This window comes from Solea solea, chromosome 19, assembly GCF_958295425.1.
Source record: "Solea solea chromosome 19, fSolSol10.1, whole genome shotgun sequence".
Classification (NCBI taxonomy): domain Eukaryota; kingdom Metazoa; phylum Chordata; class Actinopteri; order Pleuronectiformes; family Soleidae; genus Solea; species Solea solea.
The window spans coordinates 20317175-20344942 of NC_081152.1; the positions used below are offsets into that span (position 1 = coordinate 20317175).

The 27768-nt window shown below is 41.6% G+C and overlaps 2 protein-coding genes across 8 annotated transcripts in view; both read right to left on the minus strand.

Annotated features, from left to right (window-relative positions):
• Positions 1–628: 628 nt before the first annotated feature.
• akna (AT-hook transcription factor) lies at positions 629–18585 on the minus strand. 6 transcript variants are annotated; one of them, XM_058617956.1, is made up of 21 exons: positions 18147–18584; positions 17908–18056; positions 13902–14122; positions 13009–13283; positions 12523–12754; positions 12364–12438; positions 11629–11830; positions 11455–11519; positions 10948–11055; positions 10751–10869; positions 9807–10272; positions 9509–9615; positions 8024–8488; positions 6968–7077; positions 6697–6835; positions 5669–5778; positions 4173–4277; positions 2901–2981; positions 2625–2750; positions 2325–2460; positions 629–1844 (listed from the first exon to the last, which is right to left on the minus strand). In XM_058617956.1, exons 4-21 carry the CDS (start codon positions 13272–13274, stop codon positions 1598–1600), a joined length of 3159 nt encoding a protein of 1052 aa, XP_058473939.1. In that variant the 5' UTR covers positions 13275–13283; positions 13902–14122; positions 17908–18056; positions 18147–18584; the 3' UTR covers positions 629–1597. The 6 variants fall into 6 exon arrangements, with proteins under 6 accessions (XP_058473939.1, XP_058473942.1, XP_058473938.1 ...); XM_058617959.1 differs by lacking the exon at positions 17908–18056 and having other exon boundaries at positions 13009–13243; positions 13911–14122; positions 18147–18585; XM_058617955.1 differs by lacking the exon at positions 17908–18056 and having other exon boundaries at positions 13911–14122; positions 18147–18585.
• A 3503-nt stretch (positions 18586–22088) lies between these two features.
• The window catches only part of whrna (whirlin a), a 107899-nt gene continuing 102219 nt past the window's right edge, over positions 22089–27768 (minus strand). For both annotated transcript variants that reach the window (XM_058617984.1, XM_058617983.1), the window contains one exon: positions 22089–25410. In XM_058617984.1, coding sequence (XP_058473967.1) covers positions 25228–25410 — 183 coding nt within the window. In that variant the 3' untranslated portion in view covers positions 22089–25227. The remainder of the gene's footprint in view (positions 25411–27768) is intronic.

Here is a 27768-nt window from a genome sequence, read left to right on the forward strand (position 1 = left end):
CTATGACTTTTTTGTCACATTTTGGACGACATACTTATCTATGACTTTTTTGTCACATTTTGGACGACATACTAAACTATGACTTTTTTGTCACATTTTGGACGACATACTAATCTATGACTTTGTCACATTTTGGACGACATACTAAACTATGACTTTGTCACATTTTGGACGACATACTAAACTATGACTTTTTTGTCACATTTTGGACGACATACTAATCTATGACTTTGTCACATTTTGGACGACATACTAAACTATGACTTTTTTGTCACATTTTGGACGACATACTAAACTATGACTTTTTTGTCACATTTTGGACGACATACTAATCTATGACTTTGTCACATTTTGGACGACATACTAATCTATGACTTTGTCACATTTTGGACGACATACTAATCTATGACTTTGTCACATTTTGGACGACATACTAAACTGTAACTTTCTTGTCACATTTTGGACGACATAGTAAACTATGACTTTTTTGTCACATTTTGGACGACATACTAACCTACGACTTTTTTGTCACATTTTGGACGACATACTAACCTACGACTTTTGTGACAAAAAAAGTCAACAATAAGTTCAAAAATATCTGGGTCGTATGGAAATATAACAACATTCATAAAGAGTCACAGTTTTATGTCATAAACAAGTAAAATACAAACAAAATCCTGAGCAAAGTTCTTTCTACAAACTACAGACAAATGTGGCACATAATTATCAAAAATATAATCACATGATCAACAAATGCCTCTTAATAAAAGTCTTTTTGAAGTGTGTTTGTGTGAGGCACTGACGACACACACGTGTGGTGAGCGCCCCCTGCATGGGAACACAAGTAAAACAAAAACTCACCATTAAACCATCAATTGTCCTCACACCAAACCCCATAGAGAAAACCAGTGATTTTACATCACAGCACACAGGAGGAGCCGTTGATCCACTGTTGCATCCATCAGTAAAATCAAATGTGTTATATTGTAACGTCTTCTTTTAAAAACATTTGCTCAGAATCAACCAAGTGACATAAACTGACCACACGAGGCAGCAGACGAACAGCAGCTCCTGTGTCACCCACAAGCTAAAAACGCTGGTTTTCTCTATGGACTTTGGTGAAAGAGCGATTTGATTTTAACGTTTTTGTTCAGTGGCTAAAATGTGTTGGTTTTTCGGTGGCTTCAGCTCGGGATGTGTGAGTCAACGCCTCATGCAAACACACCTAAAAACACCTGAATTATCCCTTTAACTCATGACAACCACAATATTTGGACAGAAGTTAGAAAATCAATATGATTAACAACATTTTCAATCAAACTGATCTACAGTCCTGCATGATTTTAGCACCTTTTTTGAGATAAGAATGACACAGCAGTCGAAACGGGATTCAAACCTAGAACCTGCTTGCTGTGAGACACTGGCGCTTACCACAGAGACACCGTGCACCCCTGAGAAACTAAAGAAATGTAGAAACTAAGGCTTTGTCTCACATCAAATATCATCGGCATGTGTTTGGTCCATAAGAAGTCAGAAATTGTCAAAAAAAGACATTTTTTTTTCTCTTTGAAGGCTTGTTGCTTGAGGGGGCGGGGCTTCAGGAATGACTCAGCAGTTTGTGATAGTGCAGTCCCTGAGCTTGAGAGTGAGCCATGTGTCTGGACGTGTGTCTCATGCGTCGAGCCGCTCGGATGGCTCTGTTCAGAGAAGAGTCCAGAGAGCTCAGCTCATCCACGGGCGGCGGTGGCGGCGGCAAGCGGCTTGCGTCGTGACCTCTGATGACCCCTGGTGATGAACCCGTGCTGTTGCTGCTAGGAGAAACGTGGACGGGCAGCGGGTACACGCTGAAATGAGGATGAACAAAAAAAAGAGAAAAACAACGTGAAAAAAGACGTAAAATCTGTCACAACCAATTCACGTACAAGGACGATGCAAATATATACGTCAGCAAAATGGACGCGTCAAAACTGCAACGTGAAATATTTCAACTCACAAAACCATGTGACAAGATAAACCAATTAGCATCGAGATTTTAACAATATCCTGTCAGGACGTTGTTTCAGTCAAATTCGAGGTGTGCACACATTTACTTCGACTTGTTCTACATTTAATCTCATTTTTAAAGTCAAGATTCAGATGATTCATATTTTCCATGATACAAAACAATACTTTTATACTTTAATGCAACAACATTTACTTCATTTTCTTTATAAAATGGCTAGTCAACGATTCTATTGCAGACTTACTGATTTACTCATTTGCGTCATTTCATTTTTGAGATTCAGATTCATAAATGATAAATTGTTAGTGCGTATGTTACTTACAGTAAAGGTTGACCCACGATCATGCACGGTGGCAGTGGAGGCGGAGCTACGGCGCGGCGGCTCCTCGTCGTTCCGTCGGGCGACTCCGCAGTTTGGCAGCGTGCGTGTGTGTGCGAGTCAGAGCGTCTGCGAGAGTCTGTGACAAACAGAAGGTTAGCAGCGACGTTAGCACGTATCTCTCATGTCAGTTACCGAAGAAAAAAATGATTGAGCTTTTTGTGAAACAACGTAAACAAAGTAACAAAGTAAACGACTGTTTTAACACGGCAAAGTTTCTGAGCAGAATCACGTCAGACAAACCTGGTTCTGTCTCTCTGTGCGGTCCAAGGCGTCCACAGCGAGGACATCGAAGACAGCAGGAGGGAGACAAAGAGGAGGAGGAGGAGGAGGAGGAGGAAGGTGACGTCTTGTTTCCTCTAACTTGTCCTTAACGGAACAAAAAGATCAACCGAAAACACAGAATAATCAACGACAAACCTGAAAGAGTGGATTCTGATTAAATATAAAATAACTAGAGTCACCACCTAGTGGTCGTTTGCCTTCACTGACAAATAAAAAAACCCAGAGTTTTCTTACGTTCAGATCGTCGTTGTCGATGTGCTGAACATTCAACACAAAATGGTGGAGCTTGATGATTTCTGCTGTCAGTTCCATCTGCTGTGATACACAAAAACACACACACACACACACACACACACAGCAAAAAAACATACAAACAAAAAAAAAGCAAAAAAAACACAAAAACAAAAAGATAGAGATCATGAAATGTTTGGTTAAAGGCTGAATTACGACAATTTTAGAGAAATTTCAAATTAAAAGTCTTGAGTGCACAGTTTTGGAGAAAAATCAAGTTAAAATTTCCATATTCACTTTTTTTTTATCTAAATAATCTCAAATTTGAGATGTAATAAAAACTAAAATGTTCATAATTTCTAACCACGAGTGGCTAGGTTGCGTTCATTGTCTATTAGCATATTGCAAAATAATAATTTTTATCGTTTCAGAGAAATTTCAAATTAAAGGTCCAGTATTTGTGATAAAAACAAATATTTCCATAGGTTCTGACTAGGACTGACGAGGTTGTGTTCAGGACATCTATGACTACTAGCAGACTGCAAATCAGTCCTTTTTACTGGATAGTTTTAGAGAAATTTCAAATTAAAGTTCGATATTTAGCATTTTATTAAAACAAAATCTAAAATTTGAGATGTAATAAAAACTAAAAATGTATTACAAGACCACGACTGACGAGGTTGTGTTCAGGACATCAATGTCTACTATCAAACTGCAAATTAATCATTTTTAGAGAAATTTCCAATTAAATTTTTTTGCACTTTTTAATTAGAAAACGGTGAACTTTGAGATGTGATAAAAACAAAAATGTTCACAACTGACGAGGTTGTGTTCAGGACATCGATGACTACTTCAGACATTTTTGCTGTCGAGTTTTAGAGAAATTTCAAATTAAAAGTCCCATAATGTCACCAGAAGCAATATTTAATTTTCTGGAGTGCTGTAGGTACCATACTGTCTCTGTCTCTGTCTCTGTCTCAGGATTAAAAAAATAAAGACATTTCCACTAGTGATTGTGTTATTGTGAGCAGTATGAAGTTTTATTGAAGACATCTGAGCAGTTAAATTCAGGCTTTTAATTCAGTTTTGACTGATTAAAGAAAGCAGATCTTGAAATTCTGCTGAGTTTATGTTTCAATTCATTGAATTTATTGTTTTAATTGAACAAATAGGGTATCGAGAATCCTGCACTTCAGTGTATTTCTGCGTGTGTGTGCAGGGCAGCAGGTATTTGTCTCCGTCTCTGGACGCTGTTAGAGTGTGAAAAGCAGTTGCCTGGTGCAGCAGGAGGAGACGAGTGGAGACACTTGTTCATCTGAGGCTGGGACTGTGACGACGACGTGGATGGCTGCATGAAAGAAACTGCCAGCCTCGGCTTGCCTGTAAATAAAAAACAAATATGTGACCCGTGTTAGCTTTTCCTCTCTTCACTGAGGGACAGATTAAACATCTAGAACATATTTATTAGAGTGCCTGCTCAGCATTGCACAGCAAGCATCTTTTGTTTTCTTCTGTCCCCCATTTTCCTTTCACCCCAACCGGTCGAGGCAGATGCTGCACACCTCTGAGCCTGGTTCTGTCAGAGATTTCTTCTTCTGTTAAGAGGGAGTTTTTTCTCTCCACTGATGCCTAGTGTTTGCTCATTGTGTGAACTGCTCTCTGCTCTCCTTGATGTTGTCTATGTACAGAGCCTTGAGATCATGTATGTTATGATTTGGCACTATACAAATAAAATTGAATTGAATTGAATTGTTATTATTCTGCGTTTCTTCTTTGGCACGCAACTCCTCCCACAGTTTTGAGAAAAAACCGACACATCCTATATGAAAACGTGTGGTTTGATCAGGAATTGTGTGCCATGACTTTTCTAAGCGTTTCGAGTAACCATGGCGATACAAATCGCAAAAAACTGCGGACAACTTCCATGCAAATCGTTCGAATAAACGATCACTTTGGAGTCACAGTGTCGTCGTACTTTAACGTAGAGAGGTGGTTGGAACTTAAACAACGCACAAGACTTAGGGCGGTTCTCACCTAAGTCAAAGTGTTGATATCTATTACGACTTTTAAACAATCGCAGTTTAAGTTTTTAACTCTTTTTTTTCTGACGTTTTTCAGATTTTATAATGATTGTGTGTGGCACTCTGCTGAGGTCCAGGAAAATAATCACAACAAAAATCTCTAAACAAACTCTACTCCCGCCCACAATTTCACAATTTTTTAATTAAAAACGTTGCCATGGTTGTTGTCTAACCCTGTGTGTTGTTTTCATTTTCATATGACTTGCAGTTTTTCTTAAAATCACCTAAAATCACAGAGTTCCGCTCAAACCTCCATTGACTCCCATGTTAAAACTCTGCTCTGAAGGTTTTAAAAAATGAGAATGAGGGTGATTTTAAAACTGTCATTTCTCTGTCAAGTTTTTCACAAGAGTAAATGTTGGAGCTGCTGAAAACCTCCTGACCCTCACAAACCAAACATTTCATCTCTGTCATCGACCGTTCTTGGAATATGACAACTCCAAAACACGTTGCCAGTTTTGGACAGTTAGAAACATGTGTTTGGAAGGAGGAGGCGGGGAACAGGGAGGGGGCGGGGCTTGTGAGTCAGTCTCTCTCTCTCCAAGTTTTAAATGTTGATTCCACAAAAAATCCAACTTTGTTTAAATACTTCAAGTTTAAAAGGTTCAATCCGCAGAAGCAAGCGTCACTTTAATCAAACGCTGTGGTTTTTCAGATCAACGGTAAATTTGAGCGTTGGGATAAACTAACCTCTGTGATGCTGTGGTGTTTTCTGTCCCACTGTATGGGATTCTTTGGGCGGCGTGCGAGCAGTTCGCCTGAGTTCATTGAATTCATCGCTCGAACAGATTTCCTCGGGTCTGAAAAATGAGAGGAATTGAAGCAAACAAACATCATTTAAGTGCAACTAAACTCTTAAAACCACTTTATTCAGGCGTAAAAAACACATATTTATTAACGTTATTTGTTGATTCAGGTGCAAATCTTCACAGTTTAATGTAAATGTTTATTTTTCTGCATGAACGCTCATTAAAGTTTCAGATTCAGTGTTTCTTAACAACAGCAGGTAAATTTACTCATGAGTTCGTCGTGGTTCGTTTTTCACAGTTCCTTTGTATCGTGTATTTATTTGGCAATATTCTTCAGAATGGTTCCTTTTTAATAAAATTAACACAAAATAATAATATTAAATCTAAGTTCTTGGATCATGTCTTATACGTACATCTGCTGTGATTTGTGTATTTTCCAGGGTTTAAAGACATTAAGTCAAATCCGACTTAGGTTAGGTTTGTAATAAATTAAACATTAATTAAAATTATTTGTGCTACAGCAGAATTAGACTGTATTTATAAGCCATATTATTGTTCCTTTTACCTGTAAAGAAATTACAAAGGCCAAATAAATCAGAATTACGAAAATATAAAGATCATAAAGACGATAAACAGCTAGAATACAGAAATGACTTTTCCTCAGGGTTGATTGTTGCTTTCTAATTTTAATTTTATTTCATTATTTTACAATCTATTGTTCCTGTTCTATGCGAAGAACAAACAATGCGCTGTGTCCAGCTTTATATCCTCTTATATCCTACGCATGTATAAACTATTTTTATAAGCGTGTAATAAGATCATAATAACAATAAATCAGCTTTTCACAGTGAAATCTCTGCAGGGAGCCATAAACATGACCTTGTTTACAGTTGTCACCATGGAGACTGCTGCCAGCCACACACACACACACACACACACACACACACACACACACACACACACACTTACTCATGATTTGCCACCTGTCTGGATGCCGTAGTTCTGAGAGAATCACCATGGCGATGCGGTGTTGGGAGGGCGGAGCTTGGGTGGGATCTGTAGAGGGAGTTGAAGGACTTGGTGAACGAGTCACTCCGACTGTTTTCAGCTGCAGCGACGAGAGAAGAGCGCGTGTTAAATACACAGCAAAAGAAACACTTTTATCAATAAACAAATAAATATATAAATAAATAAACAAATAAATACGAGGTTTATTATCCTCGTTCTCATCTTTACTTACACATTCGACTCTGTGGGGTTTTGGGTCTGACCACGCTGGAGGTTTTCAGCGGCGTCCAGGACGTTTGTCTGATTTCACTGAACTCGTCGCTCCAGCTTCTCTCGTCAGGCCTGAAACAATAAGAAGAGAAACTAATGAAATCCACATCAACACATGATATTTGAATATTCCTCCTCTTGAAAGACTCGAGTTTCTCTGAGTTTTATAAAAACTGGACCAAAACAACCTTCAGTTTCAGTTGAGTTGTGCTTGAAAACACCAGGTGAATTCAGAAAGGTAAACATCAGCGTGTTATCTGCACTAATGACGTGAATAAGATGAATTTTACAAACTTTTCAACACATTTTTCTCTCAACTTGCTTAAAATAACTGAAACTGAGGGAAAAACTGAGATTCTTGCACAAAGTTGATCCCACGGTGCATTAAAATGTGACAGATACAGTCAACACGCAGTTCTGTACAGATGAAAAAGATATGAGATGTATTACAATTATTATTATTATTGTTAACTGATTAGTGAACTATTTTAATCCATTAAAAAGCTTCATTCACCCATAAAAATATATCGTTTTTTAGAGATAAATGTCCATTGTCTGCTGAGACAGACGACCTGAGACACTGAGTCTCATTCCCACAACAATAGAGGACATTGTTGGGATTGAGAGGAAGAAATAAAACGTCAAAGTCGCTTCCTTCAAAAAGAATAAAAGCACCGCTACACCGCTCTTCCCTGTGTTTCTGTCAATTATAACAACTTTTATGAGTAAAAGATGTGAAAAATACTCGACCAAGTGGGAAAAAATGGGTGAAACAGCTCTTTAAGTGTTTTTTTGACTACTTAAAACAAGTTCTCAGACTTTCTAGCTTCTTAAATTTCAATTTCTTTGCTCCATATGACAAAGAATTCACCAAAAACTGAATTTCTGACTTTTTTTTAACATTTTCTGACTTCATCTCATGGATTCATCTCTGATATGGCACAGAACAGAATTGTAAATTTGATGAATAAATAATGACTGAATCGCAGCCTGGTGGACACATAATGTGGAGACTCACCTCTGTGACGCCATCTGGTGGCGAGACCTGCTCCTGCTCGGCGACTCTCTCATCTCTGAACTCTGAACGTGGCGAGGATGAGCATGAGGATGAGGATGAGGATGAGCATGAGGGTGAGGGTGAGTGAACAGTGACGTGGAGTGAGCAGAGGTTCTGTGTGACGCTGGGTTGGACCTGACGCTGCTGCTGACGCTGCTGCTGACGACGGACGACTCCTGAACATGTGACTCAGTCTTTCCTGGGCCGACCTTCAGAGACGCGTATGGAGGAGGAAGAACGTGTGAAATCCTCCGAGCTTCTTCAGCCTCTGACGGAACAGCGGACGAAGGCGGTGTGGACTGAGGAGGAGGAGGAGGTGGAGTGGGCGGAGTCTCACAGGCGGACTCCTCCTGCATCTTGCCTTCCATCATCTCCATCAGGTTCTTGGTGCACAGTCGTGCGTGACAGATCAGCTGCTCCAGATCCCTGAGTCGCACAAAAGTGGAAACATCGGTTAAAATACCAAATCAGATGTAAGAAAATACACAATACACTAAAATATCACAATATTTATATAGTGTGATCCTGTAAAACATTTCAAAACGTTTCAATTCACTGAATTTTTCAGGCTTTTACTTGAGATTTTTTTGAATAACTCGTCCATAAAACACATTATTAATCACATTATTCTAACAAATATATGCTTTACAAACTCAAAATAATATTAGGCCATTTATAGAGTATATATATTTATTTTTCCATCCGAGTCGGGATAGTTTGTCATAAAGTGTATTGATATGAAAACGTTCTTACACAGTAGTTTACACAGTTTACAACAGCGGATTTCTGCATTGTAATAAGGCACATGAAATTAATATTTCACCATGGATTTTTCCTTTAAAAAAATAAAAAAATAAATAAGAAAAAGACTGTTAATGGAACAAAACGCAATATTTCCCTTTACTTAGTATCATAATGTATGGTCTCAGCTAAATCTGCACATTTATCATATTCATTAGATTCTGCCCTAATGAGCACATACTAATCATTCAATGACACTATATGTGTTCTTTTCAGATTAATATTTATTTAAGTGCTTCACAAAACACTGACGTGCTGAAAATAAGATGAAACTTTTGAATCAGCAAAACCTTTCGACAACCTTCACCTTTGACGTGTCTTACTCATTTATGTAGGGTGCAAATCGTCAAAATGGGATGTCAGAATTCAAAACGGCCGACTTCCTGTTGAGTTGGGGCCATGATTTCGGTGCACTTTTTTTATTCGTCTTGGTCTATAACATCTTCCCACCTCTGCCTCTGTTTTCACCTTAGGGGGGCGCTGTAGAGCCCTTGAGCCACGCACGGGTCCGGGAACTGTGCCAATATTGCATTTTTGCCAGACCGGACCTCCATGCCAAGTTTCAAGAGTTTTTAGGCTCTGAAAAGTGACCGCAAAGCCACAGATAGAATAATAATCTGAAGGTGTGTGTGTGTGGTGACGTACCTCTGTGATGCCATCTGGTGGAGAGGACTGGGAGCTGCAGCGGGAGTCACACGGCTGCTCTCTGAACCGACAAAGCCACTGTCCATCTCTGGAGAGATGAGTCCGTCCTGGTCAACGACACAAACAAACAATAATGAGCATGATGATGCTGAAAATGACTTTAGTAAAACCAGTTAAAGGTTTACACTGAGTTCCAGTTAGAATTTCAAGTCGTGAACTCCTCAAAGGCTCAAATTCACAACTCAAAATGGCTTCTCTTACTATTATAGCTGGATATTCACAAAAATCGAACACTGACCTGAGGAGGCGCTGTTCTGCTGCTCCCGGGCTGGAGTTTGCTCTCCCTCCTCTCTGGGGCAGGAATCTCTGCCAGGCTGCTCAGACTGCTGCTGTTGGACTTTCTCAGCTCCGCCCAAATCTGGTGATGTTGACGATGGACGGACGGTGAGGTGGACTGAGCGGCGGTGGCAGCAGCAGCGGCGGCTCCGTGTGACGGTGAAAAGGACGTGCAGCTCCACTGTGGGCTGCTGCTGCTGCTGCTGACAGCAGACTCCTGACCGTCCGATTCAGCTGCTCCTGACACAGGTGAGATCTGTGGATGCCCCCGGGTTTCCTCCCCCTCTGGGTGAACGTAAGAAGGTGAGGATTGAGGAGGTGAAGAGGGCGGAGTCTCACAGGTGGGTTTGTTGTGCAGCGTCTGCTCCACCTGCTCCTTTAGCTCCTCCGCATGTAGTCGGAACTGATGGATCTGCTCCTCCAGGTCCCTGATTACGTACAAAAAGGGAATGAAATATCAAGTAAGACACATTCTTGGTGGTGGTTGTATGAGGTAGAACCAGAGAGACACTGAGACTCACTCACTGAAAATATAAATAATTAAATCCTCAATTACTAAAGTACAAGTCTGCTAAAGAAGTAAGAATATGTTAAGCCACTGCTACTCGCCGATAGACAGCCTTTTCAAACAGGAAAATTACTTTTGTGTTGCTTTAAAAAACAGGTACTCTCTCACAAACGGCTGTATAACAGTAAGATAAAGCAGTCAAAAGTATCCTTAAGATATTGAAGACTTCAGCAGGCATTGCTTTATTATGTCTATTTTTTTAAGAGGCCAAATTCTCTTTCACATCCGTGATCAAGGCCGGTTCTTAAGGCTGGTGTGTTTGAACCACACCTCAAATAACCAGAAGAATCCCAAACATGAACTTATATATCTGGGAGCTTCTGGCACATGACGCTCACCGTTCACAGTCAAATGGAGTCACGTCGTCCCCGCACTGCTGCTGTAGTTTGTGCTCGTCCCTCGCCAACAGGTAGCCCATTTCCAAAGAGTTGAGCTCTTCAAAGAGATGTAAGAGACCCTGAGGAGACAGCGTGGAGACGTGAGTGTGGACACGAGTTCACTGTGCTGGTCACAGTTCGTGGTGTGTCTTTCTTACCTTCATCTGTTGAAACGGTGGAGGTGTTTTGGTCTTCAGGAGATCCTCAAAGGTGAGCAGCTGAAAGGAAATCCCAGGATCATGGTTTACGTTTCTTTCATCACTTTCCTGAACACATTTGACAGGATTTTCATCCACTTTGAACTGTGATTTAAAAGAAAGGTCCAGTGTGTAAGCATTAGTGTCATCTAGTGGTGAGTCTGCAGATTGCAACACCACACCACACAGTGGCCTTCACATTCTTTCTCTGTTTACAGAATTACACACGCTCAACTCACTATTTTGTCCATTTGGGCTTCTGTGGAAAACTGGCGGCACAAGATGGCTGCCTCCAAAAAGCAAGGCCTTTACCTCAAAATAAAACACTGCTCTAATACTTTAAAAATTAAAAATGATTTGTTACTTTAAAGTCATTTTATTCGTACACAAACATGTTCAATTTCAGCCAATAAAACCTCCTAAACGTTACACACTGGACCTTTCAATAATAATACATGCAGCCGTTACCTGCTGTAAGAACTTGGCAGCCTGATTGTGGAGAGTCTGAGCGGCGTGTTGTCCCATGTTGAGGCCTGTTTTATAGAATAATAAACAATAACACACGTTCACATTCAGAGAAACTACGATAAATTCACTGATTCAGACGTGTGTGTGTGTGTGTGTGTGTGTGTGTGTTAATACCGTGGTGAGCTGAAGAACTCAGAGCTGACGTATCGGAGAACAAACTCGGCTCGGCGCCGTGTCCGTTTGTCTGAGGAGAAGCTGAGCCGAGCTGCGGTCTCTGAGCCTGAGGAAAGTCCAGCGTCATGGACCTGGACGCGTGCTGACTCAGCTCTGACGGCACCGAGCAGCTCGGCTTCGGAGGCTCCGAGAACAGGTTCACCTACAGAAATGCAGTTAGACTTCTAATCTCCACTCCCAACGATGACATCAGAGACTTCTTTCATTTATCCACCTACGGTAAAGTGTGCGCTTAATTAAGAACATGTTTTGCTGCTTTATCTCAACCTTAAATGGCCTCTTCCAATTAGGAACTGAAGTTTGTAAACCGCTCACTCTTCTGCACCAAACTCCATAGAGAAAATCAGCGATTTTAGCACATGGGAACAGAGGAGCTACAGTGTACTCGTGCCTCATTTAGTAAGTTTGTGTCACTTAGATAAATCTGAACAAAGGCTTTTCTTTTACACCGAACTGACAAATTAAAATATTTAAACTCACTAAAGGAGGCAGAAGTGGATCAACAATTCTTGTGTGCTGCCGTTTTAAAATTGATTTTCTCTATGGGCTTTGGTACAGGGGAGTGAGTGGTTATTTTGATGATATTTTTGCAGAAATATAAAAGAAAAACTTAAAAAAAAACCTCATTAAATACTTTTAAATTACAAAACAGTGTGTCATCTCTTGATCTACTACCTTAGCTCCAAAACGCAAACGATCGATGGTGTTTTCCGCTTCTGCGTGTTTAATCAGCAGCTTGCTGTAGTCTTCCTGCGGCGAGAGGAGAAATGGAAACAAGGTAAAGAGGAACATAAAAGGGCAGGTGAACAGGTTTCTGTGTCTCTCTGTCAGTACCTGCAGCCGCTCGACCAGCGTGATGATGGTCTTCTGCACCTTGGGGTTGGAGACGGCGTCGGAGGTGTTCAGCAGGGCCTCTTTCACGTAGTCGGCCGGGTTCAGGTGGAGCTCGGGAGACGGGGATTCCCTCGCTGACGGGCGTCTGCACACGGTGGGTTTGCTGTCTTTGGGGGCGTTGACTCTGGGCAGCACTTTGGAGAAGTCTGGGGTCTTACGAAGACACAGGTTTCTATGGGAGACACAATCATACGTTCATTGTTGGTGCTTGTGTCTCTGTCAGGAGAGACGATACAAGGTGGCTATTTAAACACATTTTTGTACAACATAGCAGCACAAGTTATTAAAGTTGTTTTACTGGAGATGATTAACATAGATATTAAAGAGCTTCTCTTGAAGTTTGCGAATGGAAACCATTGACATAAGGAGGACAGAACTTAAAACTATGATCACAAAACTCCAGAACTACAGAAGCACGTGCTTCACCTGAGCGAGCCAGACTTCATCATCGTGGCTCCAGGCGTCCTCGGCTCTTGGCGTGAGGAAGCATCAGGAGACGCCCGCTTGCCCGACTTTATCACTTTTGGTTTGCCTGTGAAGACCGGCGCTGTGAAAGACTCCAGATGCAGCTCCTCCTCATCTTCAGATCCGAGAAGACTGGACTCGAGACTTCCGAGGCTCTCTGCGATGTCCATGTTTGGAAACGTTTCCGCGTCGATCCCTGGAGGATGAGGAGACTGTTGATGTGACATAGTCACAAACTAAACAAACAAACAAACAAACATACATCAGCCCATGAGTGACGTGAAGACCTGCTGTGGAACACAGGCAACATGAAAGGAAAGTGTTTCCTTTCATGTCAGGCACCTTCCTCAAATTGAAACAGGAAGTGCCCTGTAACTTTTTTGTACGTTGACAGAGCTGCTCAAAACTTCGTACAGGATACCGGGTTCCAGCTCTGATGCGATAGCTCCACCCTCTCACAGTTGCCACAGCAACCCAGATCAATGGCAGCTGGTGGGCCCAGTCAATGCTTCCTGCAGTTTTAATCTACAGTAGTTTATAGATAGATTCTCTCTCGAAAAATTCAAGGAAAGTCTGTCTGTTTATCGCATAAATGTCCGTCCAACGTTTCGCTCGACAGGTTTCAAATGTGGCAGGTGACTTACTAAGGACATACTAGTGTGTGCAGTGCCCACTTTGGTGGTGTTTGGATGAGAAATGCGAGAGATTTATAGGTTTTTCAACCTACCAACCAACCGTCAGAAGATAGAAACTAAGACAGGGCGGTACGATAACACCACACAGTCACACTGGACGACAGATACAGGTCACTGTTAATAGTGAGGCAGCTACATAAAGAGTCAAAGATCACCCACCTGACTTACTTCTTCACATGACTCGTCTGCGGCTGCGACAGGAGCAAACTCCTCCTCATCCAGCTTCACCTGCGTCCGTTATCTTCATCCTTATGAATCTGAACGCAGCGTTGAACTTGTCACATGTTGATTTTGTGCAGACTGCAGGTCAGTGCTGAGGTTCAGCCGAGGACGAGGACTCATCTGTCAGTCCTGAGGACGAGGAGATGCCTCTGCCGTTCCTGACACATCACAGCAGTGCTGGGTATTAACTACTATTGACTGCAGTTAACAAGACATAAATAAATGAGCTGGAGGACGTTCTTGTTCAAAAGATAAGAAATTGGCATAACCTTGATTAACTAGAAGCTTACAGCTGTGTATCAAAGTAGTGTTGCTTATTCTGTCCGTGGCCATTTGTTTGGTTAATGTCGTTTGTTGTCTCTGCACCAAAGTCCATAGAGAAAATCAACAATTTTACGTCACAGAACAAAGGAGTTTTTGATCCACTGCTGCCTCCCTCGCTGTGTTCAAATGTCTTATTGTGTTTCTTCTGGGGTTTTTAATCCTTTCTTTGGATTTACCTCAGTGACACACACTGACCACACGAGGCAGCAGTGGACCACAGACTTTCTCTATGGAGTTTGGTGCGGGAGAGTAAATAGTTTACTTAACTTTCCAGTTTCTAATGATGGTGAGATACAGAACATGTTCTTGAGCTGCTATAACTTCAAAAACCTGAATCATCACTTAAAAAATAACAATATTTTCAGCTCTTCTCAGATCCTTTTTGAAGGCTGTTAAATATATATTGATATTTATCAAACTTTTACCTGAGAAATCACTGCAGTCATTTTTGTTATTGTTTTAAAGCCTTAGTCCAAGACTTTGTCAGTCTTTATTGTAACAGAAGACAGACTGAAGTTCACTGCAGTGCTTGGAGCTGCAATGGTTGCTATGGCAACACCACAATACAAACCCCGGGCCAGTAAAATGACCAAAGTACAACAAAGGTCTCCACAGCTGCACGGCCGGCGCTGGAAGGAATTTAAACTGGCTTTCGGCAGCTTTGTCACAGAGTGAAAAATGATCACCTTAAAAAGTTTTTATTTTTATTTTAATATGATTCAACAGGAGCCTGGTGTTACAATTGTTATGCTGTTATCCAAGCGTCCAAGGATATATAATCTCCTAGCTGTCTTCTTGGCAAGACTTTTGATGAAAGGAGTCGAGGTTAGAGTATTGGTGATGGTGACACAGAGAAGAGTAATACTCTGTGTTAGCATTAGCTCTTCGTTCATGAAGTAGAGAGGAGGATGGGGCTGTTCTCGTTTCCTGCTTATAATCATCTCCTCAGTTTTACCTGCGTTGAATGTTATACACCAGTCAGAGGCCCACTTGTTCATTTTGTCCAGATCACATTGTAGACTCGCAGCACATGTGTCTCTCAGGCCAGGATGTTTTATAATGACATGTAGAGTTGAATCATCTACAAATAGGTGGAGGTCATTCTTCAAGTGTGATGCAAGTTCATCAATAAAGATCAGAAAAAGTAAGGGCCCCAAGACACTGCCTTGTGGAACTCCAGCAGTTATGGGCAAAGATGACGAGGTAAACCCATCTAGTACAACAGATTGACATCTGTTTGCTGCTTTATCTTACCTTTAAAATATATTTTTTTTAAAGTTTGTGTCACTTTTGAAATTGCTCACTCTCCCCTGCACCAAACTCCATTCAGAAAAGTAGCGTTTTTACCTTGCCAGGACACAGGTGCTGCTGGTCCACTGCTGCCTTGTGTGGTCACTTTGTGTCACTGAGGTTAATCTGAACAAAAGGACTTCAAACAGTCACAAAATAAATTTGAAGTCACTGATGGAGGCAGCAGTGGATCAAGAACTCCTGCGTGCTGTGATGTAAAAATCGCAGATTTTGTCTATGGAGTTTGGTGTGGGAGAGTGAATGAAACAAACTTCCTGTTTCCTGTCGCAAAAGGCTGTCAAATACCGAGATTAAGTCATGAACATTATTCTTACAATATTGTAGACTTAAGATGACAGATTTTATGAGGTAAGAACTTTTGTTAACTGGATAAAAAATATTTTACATACTGTATATAACTGGAGCACTCAGAGTCTCATTAGGAAAAGTAGGTACTGTGCATCTTGATCAAGATTAACTCAAGGAGGATTATTAGTCTGGTACCTCTTAGTGTCTCTAATTTAACACATACACACACACACACACACACACACGCATCTGTCTAACACACTTGTTGGACATTTACAGTAACTCATTTTCACTGTGCATCATCAGAAAGCAACAATCTCACGCTGAAACTAAACCTATATTTAGTATAAACTAAGAAGGCGCTCACCTACTGCTCCTCCCCTCTGTTTATTCCAATGGGTTTATCTCATTTGCCAGATGGAAGGAATTAAGCAGCTCTGAAAGATTTACATGGGGGGGGGGGGGGGGGGGGGGGGGCTTCACCGAGCGTAAACAGACGATGATTATTCATATAAATCCAGAACATGGAACAGGTGCAGCTCCACATGCAGCCAGCAGGGGGGCTCTAATCACCTGTGAGCTTCTCATAATTATCCTGACCAAAATAATCACAATATACGATATTATTGTGAAATGAAATTTCTAACGCTATACTTTGATGTAGTTCTGTATAGATTCTGTGCTCTGGTTTTATTTCAGCTCATATCTGTAAAATGGCACCAATTGACAAAGAACACCAACTAGCCACTTTATTAGGTACACAAGATGTACAGAATTCCATCTGCCTTTAATCTCTGCTCTCCAGTCGTTCCAATTTTTAATTATATTTTTGTGCAATTTTCTTCACCACCTGTATTCAAGCGTGCATTCTGAGATATGACTTATTTGGGTTTTCTCAAACCTGCAGGACGATGTACGAAGGATGCAGAGGAGCAAAAAGAACAAGAACTGCCTTCAGATTGATCTATGGATGTTATTTTCATAATTCTTGCAATTTATTTTCACCACAGTTACTCAAAAACGCTTAGCTATGCCACAGCTCTCCAATCAATTGATTTGTTGGGTTTTCTCAAAGATTTACAGCAAAAGTATGGTGAAAGTGGAACCAGAACTAAACATTTTAAAAGTGCCTCACTCTCCACCCATTCCAATGGGGGAAATGCTTGCAATATTTTTACAATTTTCTTCACAAAACTTATTCAAAACGCTTAGTTATGCCATGGTTTCCAAGTTTACTGATTGAACTGAGCATTTCTGATGTTTGTTTTGTTTTCTCAAAGCTGCAGAACGATGGACATTTTAAAAGAACATCACTCTCCATCCATTTCAATGGGAAAAGTGTGCAATAATTTGCAGTTTTCTTTGCCACAGTCACTCAAAACTCTTATTGGAAAAACGATAAGCGCCCCATTCCTGATGATTCCTGCGTTTTCTCTTAAAACTGATGAGTTTTGCAGCAAACATGTAGATATAGAGTGAGCACCTGCTGATTGGATTGATCTTTGTTCTCCATTTAATCCAATGGGAATTTATTTGCAATGTTTAGCACATTTCTTCACTACATGTATTCGAAATGCACAGAAAAGCCAAAGCCAGCTATGATTAGCTTATTAGCATAAGCAAAGTTCTTATGGAAGAGGAATAACAAGGAATTTTGAATGTGTGCCTGCTGATTGGATTGATATTTGCTGTCCATTTAATCCAATGGGAATCTCTGTGCTAACGATGATTTTTTAGGGTTTTCTTCAAGTTTCTTCATAAGTTTTGCAGCAAAGTTCTCATGGAAGAGGAAGAATAAGTAGAAATGTTGAACGTGCGCCTGCTGATTGGGCTTATCTTTGCTCTCCATTTATGCCTATGGGAATATTTTGCTAAATGTTCTTAGCCATGGTTACTTTAAACACTTAAAGTACCATCCTCAGTCAAATTATTGGGGTTTTCTCAAAAGCTACAGGGCGAGTTTAGCAGTGAATGTCCAGCAGAGGAAGAGGAAACGTGAAATATTATGAGTATCACTCACATTTTCAAAGAATACTGTGATTTTCACACTTGTTTTCGAGTAACATTGAAGATGACGGGAGAAAAAAAGGAGTTCGTTGCTCAACAGCATCCAGCCGCTCACCAGGTCCAACCAGTCAGTCTGGTGAGCTGAGGATCTTCTTATTCTCTCTGTTTAAATGATTTTAAACACTAAAACACTGACATGTAAACACCACAGTCGTGGACAGAGGGAGTAAAAAAAGTTTGTATAGCACTTACCTCTCTCTGTGAGGACACACGGTGGCAGATTTACACGCTCCAGCAGCAGCAGCAGCAGCAGGGGTCGCTCCTCTGTTGCCGTGAAAACCGCTAAACTAAAGTGAACAGATGCTGGAGCCTCTGTCACCATGGTACACACTCACCACAACAAACCACCGCCGAGCCGAGGAGGGTTCAGTCCTCAGCCCTCCGTGCTCTCACCCCCCGCGGGGTTTCTACGTTCATGCGTCACGGGCAGGAGGCGGTTCCACGGAGCTAGCTTAAAGTTAGCGCGACACTTTACAGCGCGCTTTATCCTCGAAACGAACACAAACAAATCACGTGAAACACATAGTTTGAGCTTCGTGGTGTTAGTTTGAATGAGTTCTACGAGTTTATTTGTTCACACAAGCGTCTGTTTGTGATATTTCATGAGACTTTCATGAATGTGGCTGCACTGATTTCACTGACGGTACTTCCACGGGAGCAGTTTTAGCCCCGGGTTTAGTCTCTCAGGCATGACTCAAAACACCGCGAATACGTTAGTACATGTATCCAAACAACATCTTGTACCCTCGCGATAACAGTTTATTACTTTAATTTAAACATTTAACGTGATTTGTGGAGGTTGTTGCGAGCGGTGTCGCCTGTCAGACTCTGATCAGGGTTATTTGTGTTTTACGTCGGTTACAAAGAGTGAGCTGCGAGTGGGCGGTGCTTAGCCTGGATCGCTGTTGGTGAAATTGAAGGTGCGGTTGAGATTAAAAGCCACTAGAGGGCGCCATTTTATAACCTTTCAACACAGTGCATTCGGGGGGGATTTTCAAAATAAAATGAAAAATAAAATAAATGATTGGTAAAGCCTAAATGTTTAAAAATCTTAAAATTCTGTTAGCTCCAAATACTTTTTTTTCTTTTTTTTTAAACTATGCCTCACACATGCCCACAAATAACATTAGAAACATTTAGAAATTATTAAAAGAAAATGTTTTGATTCTGAACATGTACATACATTTGGAAAAAAACAGTTTTCCCTCTTCATACATGTTCATTGCTAAGTCTTTTTTCTCATTAAAAATAGTAGATGTCATGTTGACATATGTTGACCCTTGTCTAGCTCAGTTGCTTTACAACAGCAGGAGATTGTAGACGCAAGCAGGGTGCTAGAAAATGTGCAGGAAAAGACGTCAGGAGTCTTTTTAACGAGTTCCCCTCCTATCAGCTTTGCTGTTGCAGCTCCACTGGAAACATCCCTGACTGAAAAATAATAGCAAATATCCATCCCATCCCATGAATCATCCTGTGAAAGTAGTGTTTAAGACAATAAACTCCTAAGGAAAAGTGTTAACTGATGCTATAACCCAAGTGAGAAGTTCATTTTCAGGTTTCAGACACTTCCACTGTGGCTGTGTGAAGAGAAACTTCAAAATAAAAGCAGACAACCGTCTTATTTTTTGTGCAGTTATCTTTATTGAAAAATTAAATACACTTTCTGTATAAACCGCATTGAATAACATTCACTGAAAAGAGGAAAAGAAGGCGGTGGGTAAAAAGATGGATGGACTGACAGAGGGCAACTCAACCAACAAACAAAGAAAAAGGTGTTGATGAGGTGTAAATGAACTTGTGCAGGTAAATGAAGCAGGAAACACTCAGTGGAACAAATAAACTGTTACCAGCGCGGGGGTCAACAGGTGGCGGTGGCTGGCTGGCGTTGACCTCTGCAGGAGAGCGAGTGATTGGCGGTCAGAGTCTGAGCTGTCGCGTCTGGTGCTGGAGTCGAGGCCGAACACCTCTCTGTGTTTTGGCGTCTGATTAATGAGAGTGTCAGCGGCTTCCATCGCTTCCCTCCATCATTCCTTTTCCTCCCGGGGGCGGAACTTTAATGTCGGGTCAACGAGGGGGCAGGGGTGAGGCGAGACTGAGGCATCACAAAGAGAAGTCTCTGTCTGTCGTTTAAAGGTGCACTATGTAACAGTCTACCGCACGAGATGTCAGGGAAAAACTATTTAAACATAAACAATCGTCAGTAACATTCAAACCACTGTCAAGTTAATTCGTAAATGACTCTGTGTTTTTATGGTCTTATCCACGATCTTTTTCTTTTTCTCCGAAAACACTTCATCGTTTCAAGAAATGTCTTCATGTCCCCCAAAATGACTCTAAAAGACGTGGAGAGATGGGACTATGACATAGTCATAGTTTCCCCAAAGTGGCGTGTTGGTTGTATACGTGAACACACTAAGGCTTTTTCCCCTGTTTCCAAAAATAGAATTTTAGCACTCCCAAAATGTCGGATCTGTGTGGATAAAAAAAAAAAAGATACCAAAACGATACGATACTTTTTGTGGATTCTCCTAAATCTGTAACTCTGCTATTTGGCTTCATCTTGTAGTTAGACAGACTTTTTATAAGCTAAAAAGTGAACATTGTAAACCACTCACTCTCCCGCACCAAAGCCCATAGAGAAAATTAGCGTTTTTAGCTCAAGGGGGGACACAGGGTCTGCTGGTCGACTGCTGCCTCGTGTGGTCAGTTTGTGTCATTTGGGTAAATCCGAAAGAAGGATTTCGAACACTGAAGTCACAAAATAACGGCGGCAGAAGTGGATCGACAGCTCCCGTAGGAAGTGAGCTAAAATCACTGATTATCTCTCTGGACTTTGGTGTGGGAGAGTGAGTGGTTTAGAAAGCATCATGAAAACGTCAGTTTCCTGTTGAAAATTGAAAAAAGGTTCTCTAATAAGAAACATGAAGCAGAAACACTGGAACAACCCTGAGCATCGCTTTCAAAATCAATCTGATTCAGTTTGAGCACATTCTGACACATATGTGACAGATACTAACATTTTCCCTTTCCTTCCCTCTTCCCTTGTCTCCTCTCCTCTTGTCTCCTCTCTCTCTCTCTCTGCAGGCAGCCTTCATTAGTGACATTCATTTCAAACGCTCGAGCAGAAGCCTGTGTGGCTTTGATTCTTTCAGGATTAGCTTGTTTATCAGAGGACAATTCCACTGAGAGGACACACACTCCTGCTCTCATCTCTGTCAACCACCTCTACCTCACACACACACACACACACTCTGTGTTTATGCATCATGAATTTTGACTGTGTTGTTGCAGTGAGCTCATTATTTTCCAGATTCCCGTTTGTAATGTGCTGAATATGCAAATTCTGACTCATTATTGTAATGAATTTAGTCAAAAGACTTGGACCTTTTTGACTGCGTGGCTGCACCAACTGCTCTGTTCATCAAGGTCAATGGACTTTGCCCACGGAAATGTTACTTTATATACACACACAATACTGTATGTTATTGTTTAAGCTGGTGCAGGCGACATTTATTTGTCTGTTTTACAATGTGAATAAAGGGAACTAGACTTCTGTCCCTGTGTGTTAGCTTTTCTGCAGCATCTTGAACAGCAGTTAGCGGTGGTACATCAGTAAGTTTGTGTTCACTTCAACCTCTGACTGATCTATTGTTTTTCCTCCAGTTTCTCTTCTTTTCCCTTTAGTCAGTGAATGTTTATGAATGATTCATGGAGCCTTTGCTCAAGCTGAATCTTCATGAGATGTTGAGATTCTTTCTTTGCCTCTTGTCCGTCTGGACAGACGAGGCTTCATTTTATAGACAGACTGTAAAGTGGTTTAGTTGAAAGGGCACACAGCGGTTTTGTTTTGTTTTTGCTCACATTACATTACACTTAAATGAGCTAAAATCAAGGGTGGGACCCTGTGAATAGCCACAAAACCATTAATTGCTATCACATTAGCTAAGCTGGAGAAGCAAATTTAAGATTAGCTGCTGTTAAATGATAGATAACATGATAGATAGATAGATAGATAGATAGATAGATAGATAGATAGATAGATAGATAGATAGATAGATAGATCTATCTATCTATCTGATAGATAACCCCCCCCCCCCCCCCCCCAAAAAAAAAACAAAATAGTGAGAAATCCTTCCTAAGGAAAAAAAAGTTAGCAATTCCATCAATTCTCTCAATTCTGATGTCACAAACATGCTAATTAGCGCTCAACGTGTTCTGACCACAGCTAGCAACTTTTCACACGGCCCTTTCTTTCCGGCCAAACTTTAGCTACTTTCTGCGTAAGAAAGTTGGTAATTCTACTGAAAAAAATATAGACAAATGGATAAATGAAGCACTGTCTAGTCTAATTATCGTTTGATGTGTTCTGGCCACAGCTAGCAACTTTTCAGGCTGGCGTTAGCTACTTACTATTGAGTGTACAGTGGCTAGCAACACTGCATATTTGTAGCGCGTGAAACAGCTTGCTTTAAAAGAAGCCTCAGGGGCTAGTGCTAAATCTCATTTATAAACACAGTCATCCAGAGGGAAGGCGGTAACATGACATCATGAATGCTAACTGCTGTCTGTGGTATCTGGTTTGCTAACAGCAGCAGTAAATATCTGCTTGTCCTCACGTCCCTGCTGGCAGCCATGTTAATAGTGAGGGTGAGCGTCCACATGATGCGCTACGTTTACATCGGAAGTCAGAACTGGGAGTTCAGCGGAGAAGTCGTAAAAAAAATATGATCTCAGTCTAGCCAGCACTCTACATCAAAGGTCTCAAACTCGCGGTGGAATATCGCGATATCATTTTAAGATAATATTGCCCACCCTTATTGAACAGTTGCTTTACGTAGGGACGCACGACATTGGACTGTTTTTTTTCGGACATTCCGTATTAAAGCCAATATCATCCGATACCGATATCGGGGGAAGCTACAACGCAGTCAGCACTTCGGAAAACCTGAACTATCCGTGTAAACACACACATAAAAAACACAAACACTTTAGATGAATCACTTCATCCTTAGTGTGAGTCTCTGGATTGACACGTGGAGGTGTGCTTTTGTGTCGTACGTCGTCTCCGCGCTCACTTTCCTCCGGAGGGGAAACAGATCATTTCCACAACAATCACTTCTCATTTGTTTCTTTCAATCATTCCCTCATTCTCTGTCTCACTCTCTCCCTCTCTTCCTATTTGTTAATCTCCTAATTGCTTTTCTATAAACAAATCAAATGTGCACACACACACACACACACACACACACACGTGTTGCATGTGTGAGGGAGTCGCTGTAAAATCTTGGGCAGTGTCGTCCTCTAAATGTCTCATTATTCTCTTTTTAGGCATAATTGCTGCACTGAGTCTGGCATCAGGAACGCTCCCCCAGGGTGAATATGATTAAAAGAACGAAATTAAAAAACACAAATCATCCATTGTTATTCAACGGGAGCAGCAGGAGAGAACCAAAACGGACTTAACTGAGGTGTTTTTTTTCTTTTTTTCTAACCCCTGTGAGAGTTAACGCCACATAAACTGGACAAATGTGAAAATATACACACTAACCCGGCCAAAGAAAACAAACATATCACGTTAGTATTTAGATGAGTTGGTTGGTCAGGTTGAGGTTCAGCTGACAACATTAATCTACTGGAGGTTTTCTGGCATATTCCAAGATGCCGATGCCAGGATTCAGTGGTTTTTAGGAGCATGACTCATATCATTTTCACACATTATGGCCACTGAAAGAGCTTGTTTTCGCCAATAAACAGCTCAGATTGTTTTTGGTGAAACACTACTGTCAAAAACAAACACTTTAGAGGACATAAAGTGAAGTGGTGCTAACCTGGGTGAACACAGCCCAGTTTGATGGGATGTTGCCATCCGGCGAGGATGTTAGCCGCTTTAGCCAACGCCAGAATCTCCAAAAAAAAAGAAAAAGAAAAGAGGAACCAATGTGTTTAGAAGCAACGTCGCATAGCTTTTGTAAACATTCAACATGGCGGCCACCATGGCGGAGATGATGGTGACTCTAGTTGTCGTACTTGAGTCACACAATAGTAACTTCAGACTCCACCTCAAAGGACTCCAGACTTGACTTGGACTCAAGGACAGTATTTAATTATACCAGTAGGTGTCAGTAACTGTCTCCAGCCTCCAAGACTAACAAACAGGATTTTTGCGCCCGTATCCATCCTCATGGAAATTTACGTGTGAAAGTCGTTCGGTGAAAAAGCGTAGACATTTGGAAGTGGGAGGGCTCACGAAAAATGAAAAAAAAAAAAGTTTGACGTACATGAACGAAAGTTGGTACATGTGTTAATCGTGTCAGGACGGTCCAAAAAGTCAATAAGGACTTTGTCGTAAGTCCTACAGGAAGGCCGCCATCGTGGGCTGAACAGCAATTTTTTTGGCGATTTTGCACCAATGGTATTTGAATGAACTTATTACTCCTTTTGGGATTTTGCGTGAGCTTCCACGATAATTGGTCGACTTAGTATCACAACATTGAACCGAGTTATTAAATATTCATGTTTTAACATGAAAATTATCACTTAAACCATGTGTCCAATCTTTAAAAGTGATCTCAATAATGTCTCATACCGAGGAGAGAAGACAGGTGAATATGTGTCAGAAAAAAAAGGGGGCGTAACTAATGATGTAGAAAAAACACATCTTTTCCCAGAAGTGCCTGATTTATCATCGTCCTTGAAATATAAATATTTATAATCGCTATTTGTTGATGCAACAGAAGATACAGGTTTTATAATTTATATAGGAGTATCTTTATGTGTACATTATATATATATATTTGCATCTGTATCTACATTTGTTCATTTTTGTACATATACAAACCCAGGCATGAATCAGTCTCAGGTGTCTCAGGTGTGCAGTCGTCTCCCAGTTAAAGCCATAAATTAATAAATAAATTAAAAAAAGATCGGAGCTCGGGACGAAGGACTGCTACAGGAAGGTCCAGTGGTTTTCGCTGCAAGTTGAAATCCACAAGTTTTTAACACCGAGGACAAAGAAAGACGCACAGAAGGTCTTTATTTCCCGTCGTAGTGCATGAGGTCTCACAGTGGGGAGGTAACGCGTTGAGGAGAATCCTGAACAAAGTTCACAGTGGAGATAAAAACCTGTCAAATGTAGTGGAACCGTTGTCCAGATTCAGGAAGATTAAGTGTAAAGAGAAAGAGTCTCAGGCGGTTTGTTCCAGTTTTAAAAAGAGTTGTGCCATTTAAATCCACACTCGTCCTCCGTGTCCCGCTCTCGTCCCCCCCCGCTCAGCTATAGCGCCACGTTGAACTCGGTCACCAGGAAGTCCACGTGGTCCCTCTCTTTGGTCTTGAAGGCCTCAGCGATGATGCGCGCCGCCTCCCTGTGCTCGCGGCCCCTCAGGGAAACCCCGTTCACCTCCAGGATCACCTGACCCACTTTCAGCTGGCCGCAGTTATGAGCCGAGCCGCCTCTCTGAGGGAGAGAGACAACGAGAATCAGTCATACAAATAAAAACTGCACCACAATAAAGACCATTTTCTGTGTTTTGATGTATTTCTATGGCAGTGTTACAGCACCACATAGAGGCCTGGCATGTGTACTACAGCATTCAGCAGTTTTTATTTGTGTGTGAAGCATAGATGATGACTCTAGTCATCGTTCTTGAGTCACACAAACAGTAACTTCAGACTCGACCTGCAGCTCAACTTGACTTGGACTTGAGGACAGTATTTAATTATACCAGTAGGTGTCAGTAACTGTCACCAGCCTCACAAGCCTCAGAGGCTAACTGTTGCTTGCCTATGGGGCTAAATTTCACTAGCCAATAGGGCTAACTGTCCCAAGCCTCTGTGGTTAACTGTTGCTAGCCTATGGGGCGAAATTTCACTAGCCTATGGGGCTAACTGTCACAATCCTCTGAGGTTAACTGTTGCTAGCCTCCAAGGCTACCTCTCCCAAGCCTTCAAGTTCAACTGTCGCTACCCTGTGAAGCTAACAGTCACGAGCCTTCTAGGCTAGCTGCTGCTAGCCTCTAGGGTTAATTAGCTAACTGGGCTGTGTACATATTAGCTGTGTAGCCTATTTTCTAATTCTTTATTGTTGTTAAACAACAACAAGGACAGTTTCAATCCTCACATGTCGACAAAGACAGTTGGTGAAAGTACAGAACATGCTTAGAATTCATTAGATGTAAGAATGCAGTGTTTGTAAAACAGAGAAAGATCATTTTCAACCAAAGACTTGAGACTTGACTTGGACTTGTGAACATCTCTGGTATGAAGACATTTCACAAAACAAAACGTTTTAAAAAACAAAAAAGAGAGAGGTGTTATCTGAAAAGTTCTGTTTCCATAGAGCAGAGGAGATAAATACAGAACTCCTCCATCTGCTCTGGACCTGACGAGCTGCTCTGAGGCTTTCAGAGGCTATTTTCCAGTTTGACTCTCCGCCCGTATGTTTGAGAATTTCTCAATTACACCAAAATAAATGAAGTTGTCTCGTTGCCCGAGCTCGAATTTAAACATCAAATATGACTTCATTAGCATAGAGAGATAGAGACGTCCTGTCACAGAGGCCCACATTCACACACACACACACACACACACACAGTGTGCAGAGCTGTGAGCCTCAGAGCGGTTAATCTGCTGACCTGCTCCGCTCCGCAGTCACACTCACACCCTCGCACACTTTTCAGACACGCTTTTAGGAACGCGTCGTCTGTTGACACCACACATTTATTCAGACACACGCGATGACTCACTCCGTACGTCTCCACTGCGCGGCGGTGACATTTGGAGACGCCGCGATGAACGAGCAGACTGCGGCGCCAACGAGACCCAGATGGATCTGTAAATCTTTGGAACAACATCACTTTCAGGGTCAGTGGCCCCGGGCTGAGGGCGGCTCGTAAACATCTGAGACAAGGAGCAGGAATCGCAAGGTTACTCATAATATGGTACCCCAAATATGACCTGCGATAAAAGTGCGGGGTTTGGAGTAGGGATAGACCGATATAAGTAAAAACCTAGTACTGAAGATTCATACAGTGAATCTAAGGGTGCATTTCCATCCTGGAACAGTACAGTATGGTCTGGAACGGTAAAACCCTGGTTCAGGCTTGTGTTTCGATTGAGAACAGTACGTTTCTTGGTAGGAGACGGTGTGAGAGCTGAGCCTGATGGACGCCAGGCTACGCATCTCGCTGACGTTGTCCTGGTGTGCGAACAGCAACAAATAACCTGACTCAACGGGCAACAAAGGAGGACTTCCAGCAGCTTCTGGCTGTTTGTCTCAACAAGACGTCAAACTTTGTATGAGAATAGACAGCGTGTGTTGAAGAAACACTGGTCGCCAAAGGGAGTGCCGCTTCTCTGTCGCCCAATCAGCTGACTGTTGTGGGTCTAGTTCCACTCGTACTGTACCGTACCCGTTACTCTGCTACCCCAAGGAAAGTAGGGCTCCCAAAAATTGTACTTTTTTGGTACTATTCCTAATGGAAACGCACACAAAAAGTATCGAACCAATCCAAACTGTTATATCGACATTTGTCGCCAGTATCTCGAATATTGTATCACATGAGTCAGAACAACTCATGTAATGACATTTTGTTCCACGACTCACCGACACAGTTGAGCTCACTTAACAAAGTGTGTCCTCTGCTCTGTGAGTTCTTGATGTCTCGGTCGTTAAAAGTGACCTCATCAGCTCACATCAAAGTGAAGAAGTCGAGTCTGGAGTCGTGAGAGACGGCAGCATTTTAATCACAGCAGACGATGTTCTCATCCTCGATGTTTTGGACGTCTCGGCGGCGAGCAACTCTCACTTAATGAA